Raw genomic sequence first — 16,955 nt, 5'->3', positions numbered from 1 at the left:
GCATTTGGACTCAACTATTATATAAACTAATGAGCATTATGCTGTTGTACTTGATCATGGCTATGATTCATGGCATGATTTCATTTTGAAATGAAAGCTTATGGGATCTCTGTGTCTGTCTGTATATTTATGTATGTCTTATGTATGTATGTATCACAGATACATAACATATGTGATATTTTTCTACCTCTGGATGGTATTGCCAAAATTAATTTGTAAAAGAGATCTATTTAATTAGCTTAAAGAAAAATAAATTTTAATATCAGTAGTGTGCTTATGTAAAACTGAAACAATTTCCTTTCATGTGTGTGCTAAACAAATAATTGTCTTGGGCTATTGGTCTGTTCTTGATGGGATTGTGAAAGGTTTTTTTTTTTTCTTCTAAGTAATCTGCCTAGAAAATAAGGATTCTGTGGTTCAGTAAAATAATTTCTCGAGTTTCCTGTTGTCTTTATCAAGTCTTTGATTACTTCAGAAAACTGAGTCTTCTCTAGTAAAGGAGCTAAGTTTTTTTTACAAATATGTAACTTTCTGTATTTGCCTTTGAAGTCTTTAATTGTCACTTTGGTTAAATGAATAACTAAGCATTGTTTTACAGTACCTATGATCCTATTCAGTGAGGTGTTTTAAACCTTTTGGTAATTTTGACAAATGGTGAAAATCAAATTCTAAATGAATTCTTGATCTTGCCCTAACTTTGGGGATTTCCAGAGGGCCCCTGGAACATCTCAAAAAGATGCATTCTCTCTCCTTATAAAAGAGAGATATTAGACTAATTAGGCTTGTTTGATATGCTATATTATATGGAAAGCATCTTCAAATAAGAACTTTGGGTATATTTGTATGAAATTCCTAAAAATCTGATGTGTTCCGCATAGTTATCAGTCATAATTTTAAAATATACGTCACCAAATTTCCCTGCCAATGTATTACAATGAATTCTCATCAGATCTTTAACCATGACCATTTTTAAGTCTTTTGTCATTTACAGACCGTTATTATTTTACTCTGCCGCCTTTGCAAAAGTGCTTCACCTTCAAGATGATTCATAGAAAAGACTCTGACAAGTACAGGTTTCTGATAACTAAAATCAATTGGCCTCCACGTGGGAAGAGCAACAATGAACCTTCCCCAAGACTACCTGCACAGCCCACAATATGTCATGGGATGGTAGCCTAAGCTCTGTCCCTGTTCTCCTTCCCCACAGCAGTAAAATGGGCCATTACATTGACGACATATGTTCACATGTGAAGATTTGCCTCTGTTTCACGATGCTCTGTGGCTTTGCTGGAACATTTGTAAGAGAGAGGATGAGTGGTGAACTCACAGAAAATTCAAGGTCCAGGCACCATTGTGAGGTTTTGGGGAGTCATTTGTTCAGAACACCATCATTAGATATGGGGTGGTGGGCTTTGGGGCTATAAGCCCCCAGCACAACTCACAGTACAGACCTTCCTGGTAAGCAGCTGATAGCAGCACCCGTAGCTCAGTAGCTGGTGTCATCTCTTTGCAGATGAAACACAGAGTGGAATCTGATGTATAAAAGGTAGATGGGGGTAGGTGGGTATTAATGTAGAGTGCATGACTAATCACAAAGAAGATATTGCATTTGCAAATTGAGGGCTGCTGGATGTGCCACTGAAATTTGGATGTGAGGCTTGTCCTAACTAGGTATGTAACTAAGAAGAGCTGCTCTCTCAACCTGGGCTTGGAGAATGAATTCGCTTTATTTTATCTTATTTTATGTATGTCTGGTAGATCAAGTTTGTTAATTGTGTTTTTCAAACCTCTTATATCCTTACTATTTTTGTCTGCTTAACTCAACAGTAATTCAAGGTGGTTCTGTTATCTTCCACTATGTAATCTTGGTTTGTAAACTGGCCCCTGTCCACAGAGGTTAAGGAGAGACTGAAGAAAGAGGCGGATTGCTCCAGATTGGTAGGCAAGTGAATTTACTTGTGACGTTGGGCTCGGGTGACTGTAAGATGACTAGATTTCCACACCTGCCCACCAGAATCTTAACAGTTTACGTAGAGGCCTTAACTGGTTTCAGTTATTACACAGTCCGGGTGGTGTCAACAACACCTTACTCTCTCAAGGCCATGTCCTTGAGAATGGCTTCCAATGTGGAATCAGTAAATAGGGCGTACATTCCATGGGGAGGGGTGAGGATGGGGAGGGGTGAGGAGCTCCCTACTGCCCAGGTCCAGCTCAGCGGTCACATCTAGATGATCCCCTCCAATACCCCACCCCTTGTAACCAGATCTTAACAATCTTACACACTCTCTTCTCCACAATATGCCCTGAGCAGTCAGCAAGGCGTTTTACTAGCATGGAGGTGTCTTGTTTGACAGCTGTCTGTCTGCACTGGAGACAACAATACAGGCACATGCAAGAGAAAACACAAATTACAATTAGGATTCCCAAACCAATTTTTTCCACCAAGAGCCCCATGATCTGAACTACTAATTTATTAAGTCACCTAAACTGGGGGTTGGATCATTCGGGGCATTCACCTGTGCCCTCATTTAATAAAATGCTATATAGGCAGACACATCAGGTATGAACACACAACATTCTGTTTGGATAATGGCACAGGTGCCTCCTTGGGAGGCAGTAATAATGTCCAAGTCCATCCTAATTAGAGGACAGATTTTCTCATTAGAGACACTTCAGTGTTCAGCAAGAAAAGGCTTTGTTGGCTATCATTTAAAGCTTTTTGGGTAAATTTCTTAAGGGCTTGTGTGTGTGCTAAAATGTCCTCCAGGCCAATGGGAAGGATGAAGATGGTGGCCAAGTGATTATACCAGCAGAAAAGAGAACGTGCTCACCTGGCCTCGAGGAGAGGGAGGGTGACAGCTTTAAGAACTCGACCTGTTTGTGCATACCATACATGTTGCTGAGGAGGCAGCACTGTCAGGCATGAGGAGATGGGCTGGGAATGGGGTATGCCAGACCAGACTCCCACCTTCTCCCTTCTTTCGATGGTTTGTGTCCCATTCCAGGCATAGTTTGTTTCAACAGGTCTGGCTTGCAGTGGGACCCCAGTGGAGACTGAGTAGCTTCCCCCTCACCCAGAGGTGCAAAGTAACTCACCCATTCCATTACAAATTCCAGTAGGTGACTTCTTTCTTGGGCATGATGGGGCTTGTTGTTCTCAGCAGCAGAGCAGGATGCTGATCCACAATGGGAATCTGGACAATGGCTGTGTGCTGTCTCAGCAGGGGTCTCCAGTCTGACATATGGGGCAGCAGGCTGTACTGGATCATTCAAATGTATTAAGCCTGGGGCTTTAATCTACTTTAGTCTCCCTGGCCAAAGTAGTTTTACTTGCTAATAATTTAACCTGCTGCTTTAATACTCCATTTTTTTCTTTCTACCAGCCCTATCTATCAATGGATAATTGGGTAAAGAAGACATGGTATACTGTTCAGCCATAAAAACAATAAAATCTCACCATTTTTGACAACATGGTTGGATTTCGAAGGTATTATGCTAATTGAAATAAGTCTGATGGAGAAAGACAAAAACTGTATGATTCCACTCATATGTGGAATATTTTTAAAAATCAACAACAAAACAAATAAACAAACAAAATGAAAACAAACTCATAGATGCAGACAACAGATTGGTGGTAACCAGAGAGGAAAAGGGTGAGAAATGGGTAAAGGGTGTCTGTTGCATGGCAACCAGTGGAAAATAGACTTTTAGTGGAGAGCATGCTGTAGAGTATAAAGTTGTCAAATTATAACATTGTACACTTGGATAAAAATAAAAAAAATAAAAATTACAAAAATCCAAGCCCACTAAGTGTCATGGAATTGTACACTTTAAAATAGTTAATTGTATGTTATATGAATTTTACCTCGGCAAAAAAGAATAGAGAAAAAATTCAAAGCAAAAAAATTTTTTTATCTATTTTGAAAGAAACAAAACACAACCACACATCAATTATCTTTCATGATTATGAGGGCTGTGTTTTGAAGTTTGTAGATGTATAGAAGCAATTATTTTCAAATAACGAGGGATTTAGCTTCTGTGTGTGCAGATTACTATTCTTAGTAGTGTCTGTGGTAAATCTTGTGTTTTCTAGATTAATAACCAGAACTCAGTGAGGTGAACAAGTGTATGTAGGTATCATAGTTATACAGTCATACCTTGTTTGATTGCACTTCACTTTACTGTGCTTCGCCAATATTGTGTTTTTACAAATTGAAGGTAAGACCGTCTACCAGCAAAAAGATTACAGCTCTCTGAAGGCTCAGATGATGGTTAGCTTTTTTAGCAATAAAGTATTTTTTAAAGGTATATACGTTGTTTTTTTTAAAAAAAAAAAACAATGCTATTGCACACTTAAAAACTACAGTATGATGTATATATAGCTTTTATATGCATTTGGAAACCAAAAAATTTATGTAACTTGTTTTATTGCAATATTTGCTTTACTGCGATGCTCTGGAACTAAACTCGCAGTATCACTGATACATTACTGCATATTTTATCATATGTATATAACTTTTGCATAAGTACATAGTCTCTAAATATTTTCTCTAGACTTTATACTTTTTCAACATTATCAAAATTTCATAAAGGATATGACACAAGTATAATTACTTACATTTATTAGGAACCTATAATGTGCCAGGTATTAGTTTTCACTCTTTATGTATAATAAAATGTTTAAACACTGAAACAACCCTATAAATAGGTTCTAGAATGATTCCTATTTAATGAATGAGGAAGCAGAGGCAGAAATCAATTAGGTTGCTTTTCCAAGTTTTTTTCTTACAGCCTGTAAGAGGCAGAGACAGGATTTAAATCTAGGCGGCTTAACCCCCTGATCCTTGGAGGCCTGATCCTGAGTCTTAGATCTTTCACCTCCATGCTGTGCAAAGCCTGTATTAAAGTGGTCTAAGCCAGGAGTGAGGCGGAAGTCACTAATTAGTTCTCAGCTTGTACATGCCGGTGCCCACTTCCCTCGTGGCTCCTGGGGACTTCTCCAGTTTCAGAGGGGCTTCAGGGAATCCCCATCCAAATAAAGCAGTGTGGGATGGATCTGAGAACACTGATGAAGAGCAGTGGAAAGCCCCAGCCATTGAAAGACTTGAAAGACTAGCAATTTCCCTTCCTGTCTCTTCTGGCAGAACTAGTCAGAGTTGGTTTACAGAGACTGTAGCAGGTCAAGAAAGAAGTGGATATATGTGCATTCGGAGAAATGCAGACCTACTCTGTGTAAGTCCACACTGCCTAGATCCACATGCTTTCCAAAAACACTGAGGGGAGTGGAGTTTGCATTTTGAAGATCCGTTCTGAGGGAACAAACTTACACAAAAAGTTGTTTGTCACACATGCCTCTATCCTTCATGCTGAATACTTCACTTTAGATCTTCAAAGACTTCTGTAAAAAAAAAAATTATAATAATAAAGCCTCTCTGGAATAAAAAGACATCGTATTAAAGTTGCAATTGGTTCGGTTGGGCTTTGTTTCATTTTATGGCAAACCCCTCTCTATGTATCTGACGCTATGTTATACGATCTAGAAAACTGCTGTTAAAACTTTCTATATTAGTTTCCCAGGGCTGTTGGAACAGGGTATCGCAAACTAGGTAGTTCATACAATAGAGGTTCATTCTAATCTTGATTTTGTTGAGGAAACTCCATACTGATTTCATAGTGGCTGCACCAATTTACATTCCCACCAACAGTGCACCGGGGTTCTCTTTTCTCTGCATCTGTGGCCAATACTTGTCATTTCTTGTCCATTCAGTCTTCTCCTGGTGACTGTCTCCTACTTCTCTCAAGGTGTCCACCCCTTGCCTACTGTGGAATCAGGTACCTCTGGAAGCATGGACTCCACTTGTAATCCAGGGATGGAACACATGTCCAAGGCTAAATTAGTCGATTTGTTGTTATCCCTGGCCAGAATGATTGGTTCAGGCAAAGTGGGATTTGAACCAGGAAGTACATAATCTCCTTCAGGAAATGGAGGCAGCACTGAGGAATCAGAAACTAAGAAACTATGAAAGAAACTATGAAAGAGAAAAACAGAGTTATGGTCATGTATTGGAGTCCTGGATCACAAAGCGCCAAGACTGAAGTATTTGGACTGGTCAGTGATATGAACCCCTCAGTTCCCTTTTTGTTTCAGATAGTATGAATCTCAATATCATTTTTTTTCCCTTGCAACTGAAATAATCCTGACTTAGAAAAGGGAAGACAATTCCTAGGCATAAAAACACATTCAACAAATATTTACAGCTTTATGGCATACCTACTACATCCCAGCACGGTGCTAAAAATAAGTAAAATAGTCTCTCCCCTCAAGCTTCTCTTAGAAGAGAAAGTCCTTTACCAGCCTTGTCCTGGGCAGACTGGCATTCTACCTAGACTCTTTTGTCCACCCTAAACAAGACAAATACGAAGTTCATGCTAGTAGCTTCGTCAGGAGAAATTCCTGTAAGTATACTGTATAACAGATACAATTGGACATTTATTAACCACATATTTGTGGTAAACTTGATCCTTTTGAAAACCATAATCCCTCATTACAAAAAATTAAGCCATGACACCAATATAGAGCATAAATTTAACATTATCTCTTGAAACAGCAGTGCAGTTTTAAGGAAGTTGTTATTAAAGATACCCACATATAAATTAGAGGGTAGTTTGAATTAAATCCTTTTAAGGTTTATGTGCTGTGCACCACTGATATTCAAGGTTCAGTTACTTGGTGGAAATCTGGAACAGAAAATATTCAGCAGATTAGGCTGAAGAACAAAGAAAAATGTGCCATTCTGGGTACAGCACTTGGTGTACAAATAAATGCCATATTCACTTCAGTGCTTCACATGGCAGAGATAAGCCAACTGATGTTGATTATTAACGTGCTGGGAATATAAAATTGCATTTTAGCATTCCCACAAATAGTCTGACACAGAGATTTCAGCAGTTTAGAGCTAGTCAGAAGTTATACTACTTTAAGCTCATAAAAATCAGTATTATCACATGCATACTTAAAAAAATGAGCCAGTTATTAATACTAATTGGAATTTTAAAAATCAAAGGCTAAGTGGAAACACAGTTTCAGTAAAAATCTATACATGTATTATATTTTTTGAAACTTAAAAATAGACATGCACACAGAGTGAAAGCCAATTTTTACCTTGGTAATTACCTAGGATCTTGTATCTGAGGCAAGTAAGGCTTTCATATAAATTAGAAATGATATATTAGAATGGAAAGGAACTTTAAAGATCTTTAAAATTACTTACAAGTAGGGCAAGCTACTCATTTACAGAGTAAAGGTAAATCAAATAGCTACAAATACAACTTTCGTGAAGGCATGAGGTAACCCTAATAGGTCAAAGAACAAGTTCAAGGTAATTTTACAGGTTTTTGAATGTCAAAGAGACTTTCTGTATGGTAATACACATATCTGTATCTGTATCTGTATCTGTATTTGTATCTGTATCTACAGTTGACCCTGAAACAAAATGGGTTTGAAATGTGCAGGTCCACTTACATGTGATTTTTTTTTTTCAAAAAATACTGTAAATTAATTTTCTCTGCCTTATGATTTTCTTAATCAGATTTTTTCTCTAGCTCATTTTATTGTCAGAATAAAGTATATAATACATATACATATAACATATGAAATATATGTTGCTTGACTGTTTATGTTATAGGTTTAGTCTTCTGGTCAACAGTAGGCTGTTAGTAGTTAAGTTTTGGGAGAGTCTAAAGTTATACTCAGATTTTTGACTGTGTAGGGGTCAGCACCCCTGACCCCCATGTTGTTAAGGGTCAACTGTATACTTATTTCTATTTGTATCCATCTAGAAATATATATATATTCTAAAAATTTAAATAATCCTTTCAGAAAGACAAAAACAACCACCACTATCCCCAAACTTTGACTATAAAAAATGACTATTAGGATGTAACACTAGCCTTTTATATTACATATGATGCTATTGGGAAGACATATCCTTTTAGATGGGTCCCCGATTACAGCATCCAGAAAGTTTTACCTTCCTTCCCAGTATAAACATTTTCAAGAGTGTTAGCCTGGGTGGAGTTGTCATTTGTATCTCATTATATAGATTTGTAGAGGAGCAAAGATACTGGCTTAAATAATGGATAATCTCACAACTATGGTCTCATTCAAAAAATACTTTTGTTAAATAAATTCATCACCCTTAAATTTTTTTTCAGAAATTTGATGCAGAAGCATGAATAACTAGCTCAAATATAATTAGTATCTTTTATCAAAGTACTCCTAATACAAATGAATAACCTCCACAACATTTTTCTACTATACCTACCCATAAAGTATATAAATATTATTTAGCACTTAATTCCATTTATAATGCTTATTATATAAAAAACATATGTGTGCTAAAACTATGAAATCCTTCATAAAAAACAAATGTGTGCTAAAACTATGAAATCCTTCAGACAAATATTTCTTAGCTACTACCTTAAAAATTCATGTCTCTATGCACAAACTTCAGAGAGTGTGAAATTTACTTAGGACTACATGTCTTAATATGTGAACTCTAAAGTCGTTCTAATATAAAATAATTAAAATTAAAAATAATTAAAATTAAAAATTAAAATTAAAATTAAAAAAAAAACATTCATTAGATGAATGGCTAATAGTAAAAGTTCTAACAATAAGAAGCCTACATTTGTAAAACACTTTACACCTTTCAAAATACATGCTACACATCCATGCCTGAGAAGGACACCTTGCCCACACCTGAGGAGACATGTATGAAAACGTTCATTGCAGCATTGTTTGAAATAGTGAAACACTGGGAACTATCTAAGTGCCCTTAATTAGGAAAGGGATACATAAATTTTGATCTATTCCTATGGTGTAGCATTCAAATTAACTACATTCTATATCTCTCAATCAGACTAGATCTCAAAAATATATGCAAAAAGCATAGAATTATATGCATATTACTGTGTGTCTCAATAAAGTGACATGTATGTATATACATGCATATTGTTTTATTGAGAAACAATTCATATACCATACACTTCAGTTATTTAAAGTATAAAATTAAATGGTTTTGACAAATTACATTATTTTCAAAAATTTTTTAAAATTTGGTAAATACATGTAACATAAAATTTGCCATTTTAATAATTTTAAGTGTAGAATTCAGTAGCTTTAATTACATTCTCAATGTTGTACAGCCATCACTACTATCTTTTCCAAATCTTTTTCATTACTCTAAACAAAAGTTCCAAGTACAACATACAGAATATAGTCAATAATATTGTAATAACCTATTTATAATGTCAGGTGGATACTAGACTTATTGGTGAGGGGATCAGCTTGCAAGTTATATAAACGTTTAACCACTATGCTGTCCACCTGAAACTAACATAATGTTGAATGTCAGCTGTAAAAAAAAGTCTGTAAATATTAAGCAATAACTCCCATTGTGCCTTCCCACAACCTCTGGTAATCACTAATCAACTTTCAGTCTCTTTGAATTTACTATTCTAGATACCTCATACAAATGAAATCATGTAATATTTGTCTTTTTGTGTCATGCTTAATTTATTTAACATATGTCTTCAAGATTCATGTATGTTTTAGCATGTATCAGAATATCATTATTTTTTATGATAGAATGATATTCAATTTATGTATATACCGTATCTTGTTTATTCATTCGTCTATCGATGGACACTTGGGTTGTTTCTACCTTTTGGCTATTCTGAATAATGCTACACTGAACATTGTCACACAAACATCTGTTTGAGTCCTTCCTTTCAATATATATGCATACACATATATGTATAAGTCATATACGAATAAAGATGTATGTTTGGTCTAATGGGTATCCTGGAAGAATACTCATAGAAGTTATTATTTTGGTGTTAAGGACGGGATAGATATGAGGAAAGAAAAAAAAAAGTAGGCAAGAAATGGTCAAAGGAATTATCTGTAATACTTCCTTTCATTCTTTAGAAGGGCTGCATATACATACATTATTTGCAAGATTATTTTAAAAAGAGGAAAGAAAGCGGATTTGACAAAATGTAAAGTTGTTAATGAAGTAGAAGGAATATCCATGTTATATTATTCTTTGTACCTTTCTCATTTATTTAATTTTTAGAAAAACATTTTTTTTTCTAAAAAGTACATATCATTTGCTCCTCATGTAAAAATTGATGGAGGTAAGACTGAGGTGTTATACTCATTGTAAAGGGCAGAATTCTGAAATAGACAGTGCTGGACCAGAACTAGCTGAGGGTTTGGATAGAGGAGGGAGGTTGAGGAGGTAAACTCCCTAAACTTGTTGATGCTATGTACACAATCCTTAAAATTATCTACTTCATTTTTCCCCCATTTTTAACGGCATGAGACATTTCTGATTTGAAGGCCACTGCATTTGTGAGGAGACATGGAGGAAATAAGGATATCATTCTTTAAAGCTGCAGGATAGAGTGTAAGAGAGAAGGCCAGGGGACAAGATTAACAGCTGAGAACAGTGGGTATGAAATGGAGAAAAGGAAGGATTCCGAGGTAACACAGAGCAAAGAGAGAGAGACTTCCAAGGGTTATTTGTGGCAGGCCGTTTGTGTAATGTGAGAGATGAGATGCAGCTTCCTATTTCTTGATTTCTTAGCAGCACCACTCACCCTTTCCCAGTTTTCATCATTTCTGACTGAATGGGCAGGTATATGCGATGTGTATCTTTCAGATAAGGAAAACGAAGGACATGAGGAGCCTGGAAGGAATTTGGGATATGGTTAAGAATGAACCTTGGATAGCTTCATTACTAACTTGTGCAATATAATATTCTCTTTTTTTCCTAATATCTTTAAGTTGCTAGTCTTGGAGAGATGAAAAGAATCAGAGCTGAGAACAAAGAATTCTCCACTCACTAAGGTATTCATTTTCAGCTGAGGGCATTACAATCTAAGGAGGAAAGGAAAATTATCTGTGGTTATGGGTTCCACCTACACACGGCTGTCAAATTCATTTTCAAGCCTAGGGTTGAATACATCATTTCTCTATTCAAATTTCTTTCATTGCCGAAAGCAGTACCCAGCCTCCCTCCAAATTATCTTGGTATTTCTCAAGAAAAGGAACTCCAAGATCAAATTAATTTAGGAAATGAGTTAAGCAAAACTTCTTACTGCAGAACTTAAAAAAAAACCAGTCTGAAGCATGAATTTCCAAGGTGTGGAACATTTTTGAAACTTACTTAATCAAGATATTCTCTTCCACTTATCCACCCCAGGTCCTACCAAAAATAAAAAATAAACCATCTAAACCTTTTCAAGGAATTAGAATTCTGTGACACGGTTTTGGAAACCTTGACCTGTCCTGTGAAGAGCCTGGATGATGGAATCAGACCTGAGTGTAAGTTCCTGTCTTACTTTTTACTAGCTGAGTGATATTAAGAAAAAACTTAATTTTCCCTATGTCTGTTTGCTTATTGGTAGAATGAGATAACCTTCTCAGGGTTGTTGTGAAGATTGAGATCATTGTTATCTCAATCCTTGGATTTCGACCTTAACTTGTTTTTCCAGCTTTATGAAGAAAGCAGGAGCCAAAGAACAGAGGACCCTATAAACCATAAAAAGTTATTGGAAGTTATGGAAGGGTTTTTAAAAAAGAATGAGTTGTTTGAATTCTCCTGCCCTTGCTAGGTAGGGCAGATGGTAATATCCCCAGAGGCTCATAATGCCTTGTCCTTGTCTTAACACTTGTAAATCCTACTTATCACTCAAGGTCCTGCTCAAAAGACTTTTTCAACAATGACTAATCCATTTCCTCACTGACAGTTTGCAAAGATCTCTCCTTGTAAACACTATAGCCTTTTTTTCTATATCATTCTTTAGCACTTACTATTTGCTATTACAGGTCAGTTATTTATGTGCTGCTGTATTTATTTCCCTAACTAGCATCCTCTTAAGGGTGAAGTCCACATCTTATCCCACACTTGTAAACATAATACAGAGATCTGTAGCGTTCACTACATATTTTTCAAATGAAAAACATGTTCATCGCTTTATAGTTCACAAGGTGGCTTTCTTAATACATCACTGTAAGTAAATAAAGAGTTAATTTTCTCCTAAGTTAGCAGGAATCTACAAGTTTAGAGGTTTCCAAAAGTATTTTCTATCAGAACATCACCTGCTGCCCTCCTGTGTTTGATACAAATATAATTTTATACCAGAACAAGAAAAGAATAACTGACTAGATTAAATTTATTTGCATTGTATTTTGTTTTCTTTCAGTCTTGAATGGAATTTTTTTCCATACAAATTATTATTCTATTAAAGTTATCATTATTCAACATATTTCAAGTTACATTTTACTTAGTTATATAAGAACTTTCATATTGGTCTGATATTCCTTCCACATAATCTACTATACTTTCAATATCTCTATTTTTTTATCTGAGACAATACCGATTTCAAATTATTGTAATATGGCTTTTACATACTAGACCTATTTGGGCAAGAGTACATTTAAGACTTTGTACTTTGGAACTAGAAAGACCTGGTTCAAATCCTGGCTTAGTCACATAGTAATTGTGTGACCTTGGGCAAATTACTTATCTGAAACTATTTCATCTGCAAAACAAGATAATACCTCCCAAAGATCACATAAAACACTTAGCACACCATAAAAGCTATCAATATGTTAGCTGGGATTACTATTTAGGAAGCAAGTTTTCAAAAACCTGTTTTCTTTGGTATTACCTAGTTTGTTGAAGTTGAAGGCTACCTAAGAATGTGAATTAGCATGCACCTAACATATTTTCTGGATTAAGTTCTATCTTCCCATATTCAACACTCAACATTTACTAAACACTTGTGATGTGCCAGGGACCAGATACTTGAGATATATCAGGTACTGAAACAGATCAAAACCCTTGCCCTTGTGAAACCTAACAATATAAACCGTAGCCAGTTCATAGAGGTCTTTCTCTAAATTACTTCTAAATTCTTGTAGTTCTTATTGTCCACATTACTCATTTAATTCTTTAAGCTACACCGCACTATACTGTGCCCTCCTCCCTATCTCCAGTGCAGGTTGTCATCTCTCCTGGTCTACCGCTATAATCTCCAACTATAGAGTTGGGGGCTCACTCTCATGCCACTTTGTATACCTTTATCAAGTTTTATAAAAATGGAGATTTACAACTTGACTCTCTCCTACTCTTTAAGGGAGTAAAAAGCATCAGTGTTGATATTTTTAATTGCTGACAGTTATCTGTTCTTTTACATTCCCTCAGTCTATTCTCAACATAGCAGCCGGAGGGATCCTCTGAAACAGAAGTTGTTTTTTGTGAAGTGATGGCCCATTTCATTCATTTTTTGGGGGAAAAATGTCTGCCAAATACTCAAGTCTAAATAACCATAGTTTAATCTACTATTAGTCTATCCTTTTTTCTAAAAATAGTGGGAGAAGAATTTCAGAAAATCCATGAAGTCAATCCTATTTTCATACTAAGATTTTATTTGCCATTTTCACTGTATTAACATTTGTACAGATGGCACAAAAGCGACAGTGAAAACTACAGGCACTTAGCACGAATCTATTGAGAAATGTATGGTAGTGGAGAATACAATGACTATTGGTAGTTTGGTGCCATTGCCAAACTACCAATAGTCATTGTATTCTCCACTACCATACATTTCTCAATAAAAACAAAGAAAACCAAAAAATCAACTGTTTCACTTAAAAAATGTTCTTGATGAAGCAGTAACAAGTATTAGTTTTATGAAATCTTAGCCTTTGAAGAAACACCTAAATTTTTCATGTGACAAAACTGGTAGCACGCATAAAGCATTTCTGCTGCTACCAAAGTACAATGGTTTCTCAAGGAAAAGCACTTGTTACTACGTGAGCTGCAAAGTGAACTGGCTTTTTTCTTTTATCTCAAGGAATATCACTTTTACTTGAAAGAACAACGAAGTTGTATTCATTATTGGGTATTTCAAGATTTTCTTGAAAATGAAACAAAGTGAACCTGTCACTTCATAGAAAACAGGCAGTATTTGCTACCAGTGATCAAATTAGGCTATCAAGCAAAAACTTAAAATTGTGAAAAACTAACACTATCACTGTGAGTTTTTCAGCTTCCCACAACTGTAAGACTTTCCTAATGCGTTGTGGTGATACTAACAAATGTGACTTTTTGATGTGTACATAATAAAGTATGTCCACACTTGGAAGTTCTGTATAACTCAGTGAGCCAACACTTTCCAATACTTCGTTGTCACAAAATCACCTATGGGCAAAAGATTCCTTCAAAGTTTAGGATAAATGAATGAATTTTAATGTGATAGAGAATGAAAAGTTCAATGATCAGGTTCCATGTTGTAACTTTCAAGAAATTACTGTCTTATTGGGTTTTGCTATAGTATCAAATATCCACAATTTTTTGAAAAGGCTAGTAAAATATTTCTCCCTTACTACATATTTAAGTAGATTTTTTTATACTTCAACCAGAACTGTGTATCCCAATAGTCTGAATGCAGAGCAGACAGGAGAATCCAGCTGTCTTCTACTCAGCTAGACACTGAAGATATCTGCAAAATTGTTTAAAAAAATAAGCAAAATTATTTTTATAAAGTGTTTTGCTAACATAATGGTTTTATTTTTAAATGAATTAGTAAATTAAAAATTTTTTAAATTTATAATCTGATGAATATTGACAGCTATAAACCTCATAAACAAAGGCTGTGTAGGGTCAAGAATTTTGAAGAATGCAATGGAATTTCAAGGCTAAAGTGTTCGAGAACCACTGATCTGAAACATGCCCGCTCACATCATTTAAAAATCTTCCAAAGACCAGGTGCTGTAGGCATAAAAAAAAAAAATCTTCCCATGGCTCCCCATCTACCTCAGGGTAAAAGCCACATCGTTACATTGGCCTCCTAGACTCTTACCTGTTCCTTTTCCATTACCTGCCCCTCTATTCTTTCCCTTGCTCACTCGCTCCACCCTTACTTGCCTCTCTGCTGTTCCTCGAATAAGCCAGACACAATACCATCATTAGGACCATTGCACTGCACTTCTCTTTGCCTGGAAAGCAATATCTTCAGCTTTCTGCACGGCTTTACCCCTCACTTCCTTAAAGTCTGTGCTCAAATGACACCATTTCAATAGTTTAACACGAGCATCCTATTTAAAATTACAACCATACTGCTTCTCCCATCCTCTAGAGCACCTTGCAACGTTTGTTTATTTATGTCTACAGTTTGCGTGGCCTTCCCCTCCACCTCACCAGAATACACCTCCAAAGGCTTGGAAAAATGGAAAAAATGTCTACCACATAGGGCTCCACATATACCTGTTCAATGTTGAATGAATGAAAAATCTCATTTGACTGCTCATCATTTTTAATAGTATGTCCACAAAATCCCAAGAGAAAGAGAGGTTGCAATTTAGAGAGGGCAATGACAAAAAGGTCTTTTGAATGGGAGAAAAGAGGTGGGATACAATGATCACAAACCTCAATACTGAAGGCATTATGCACCTGAAAAAGGCTCTTAGGAGAAGGCAAGGTGGGACAATATTAGAATGTTGTGCAGGGCGGATTTAAGTGTCTGGCAAGGAATGCCGGCCTCGTGCCCACCCTGCTACCCCGGTTTCCTGTTCCGACTCCCACGAAAGCACAATCCCCAGAACCCACCATGGACCCCTCCACTCAAACACAGGTAGTCCACACCAAGAGAATGAAAAATTTCTAAACTTTATGGAGAAAGCAACAATGACAATTAGCCAAAAACGACCCTCCAAAATTCCGTCTCACTCCAGGGCCGACTCCCCTAGCCTTCGCTAGCTGTAGGATCTCCAGGGTCACAGTTCTCAGGGATCCTGAGGGTTTCCCAACGCTGTGTGTTCCGAAGGGTCCACAAGAAGGCAGGTCAGGCAAGAGTCCCCGGGTAAGCACTTCTGCACAACGAAAGCACGAGAAACAGGAGTCACAGATAATCGGTCCACGTGGGGACAGGAACACGGGGGGATGACGGCAAACAGGAAGAACGAACGCAGGAGGGGAAAGGTGCTCTCACACAGAGGTGACATGGGGTAGGAGGGTCTCAGTTCTCCTCGGGCTTGTCGGCTGGCGGTCCACAGGGCTGCAGCATCTTCTCCATCAAGTTGAAGCGGACTCGCGCTTTGCTCTCATTCTCTGCAATGGCGAAGTAGTTGAGAAGGTCGAAGTGGCCCATGTAGGAGCAGTAAGAGTCGCGGTGCTGGTTCACCAGCCACTCCCACTTGGTGGTGTCGGCGTGGCCTGTGCCGATGTACTTGGACTGCAGGTGCTCCAGCTGGCTGTGAATGGTGTAGCGGTCCGTCATCTTGCCGCTTTCCGCGCTGCTCCCAGGTCAGAGGCCACAGACGAGAGGTAGGGGCTCTAGAATTTCACGCCGCAGAGGAACCGCTTCACGGAACCCTCCAAATCCGTGCAGTCGCCGGCGAATGGCGTCACGGCGATGAAGCTGCGTGGGCTCGCGGTTCTGGGTCTCAGAGGCGGAAGCGGAAGTGTGTTCTGTCGCTGAATTGGAGTTGCCTAGGCGACGCTACCAGTCGGTCGCCCGTATAGAGAGCGTTGCATGATGGTCCATTTTAGTGGCCCTTTCCCTAAGTGGGAGCTTTGCATGCTGGGACTTGTGGTCTCAGAGGCCTCGTGCACCCTGGCTTCTGGGACTCCACGTCGCTTTTTAAGAGGCCTTAGACAGTGTAATGGGGATGGTATATGGGGGACGGCAGGGTCCTTGCGCGACTTGGAGCTGATAGGAAATAGGCAACCCAAGTAGGACAGAACCACAGGCGAATGAGAAAATAAACTAGGTGTAATTTTAATTTCTGGACTAAAGTGGCGGCGCGGTAGCCCCTTCACAACGAGGGGTAGATCACCCCGAAGTCTGGAGACGCGAGTTCTGGTCTTTTACAAGTCCTG

At 37.5% G+C, this 16,955-nt stretch overlaps 1 protein-coding gene and 1 long non-coding RNA gene across 2 annotated transcripts; both read right to left on the bottom strand.

Annotated features, from left to right (window-relative positions):
• Window positions 1–924: 924 nt before the first annotated feature.
• Window positions 925–7,157, bottom strand: LOC120589415 (uncharacterized). The gene is made up of 4 exons (XR_005649485.1): window positions 6,272–7,157; window positions 5,328–5,398; window positions 3,097–3,255; window positions 925–2,367 (listed from the first exon to the last, which is right to left on the bottom strand). It is a non-coding gene; the product is annotated as an uncharacterized LOC120589415 (long non-coding RNA).
• An 8,567-nt stretch (window positions 7,158–15,724) lies between these two features.
• On the bottom strand, window positions 15,725–16,530 carry SF3B5 (splicing factor 3b subunit 5). The gene is made up of 2 exons (XM_039846989.1): window positions 16,066–16,530; window positions 15,725–15,946 (listed from the first exon to the last, which is right to left on the bottom strand). Exon 1 carries the CDS (start codon window positions 16,351–16,353, stop codon window positions 16,093–16,095), a length of 261 nt encoding a protein of 86 aa, XP_039702923.1. The 5' UTR covers window positions 16,354–16,530; the 3' UTR covers window positions 15,725–15,946; window positions 16,066–16,092.
• Between the last annotated feature and the right edge of the window lie 425 nt (window positions 16,531–16,955).

The sequence above is a fragment of the Pteropus medius genome, unplaced genomic scaffold (genome assembly GCF_902729225.1).
Source record: "Pteropus medius unplaced genomic scaffold, Ma_sr-lr_union100, whole genome shotgun sequence".
NCBI classification, from domain to species: Eukaryota; Metazoa; Chordata; class Mammalia; order Chiroptera; family Pteropodidae; genus Pteropus; species Pteropus medius.
This window is presented reverse-complemented; position numbering and strand designations above follow the sequence as displayed.

Excerpts from the sequence above, each read along its gene's own strand:
- SF3B5 (XM_039846989.1), bottom strand. The coding sequence starts at position 16,353 with ATGACGGACCGCTACACCATTCACAGCCAGCTGGAGCACCTGCAGTCC.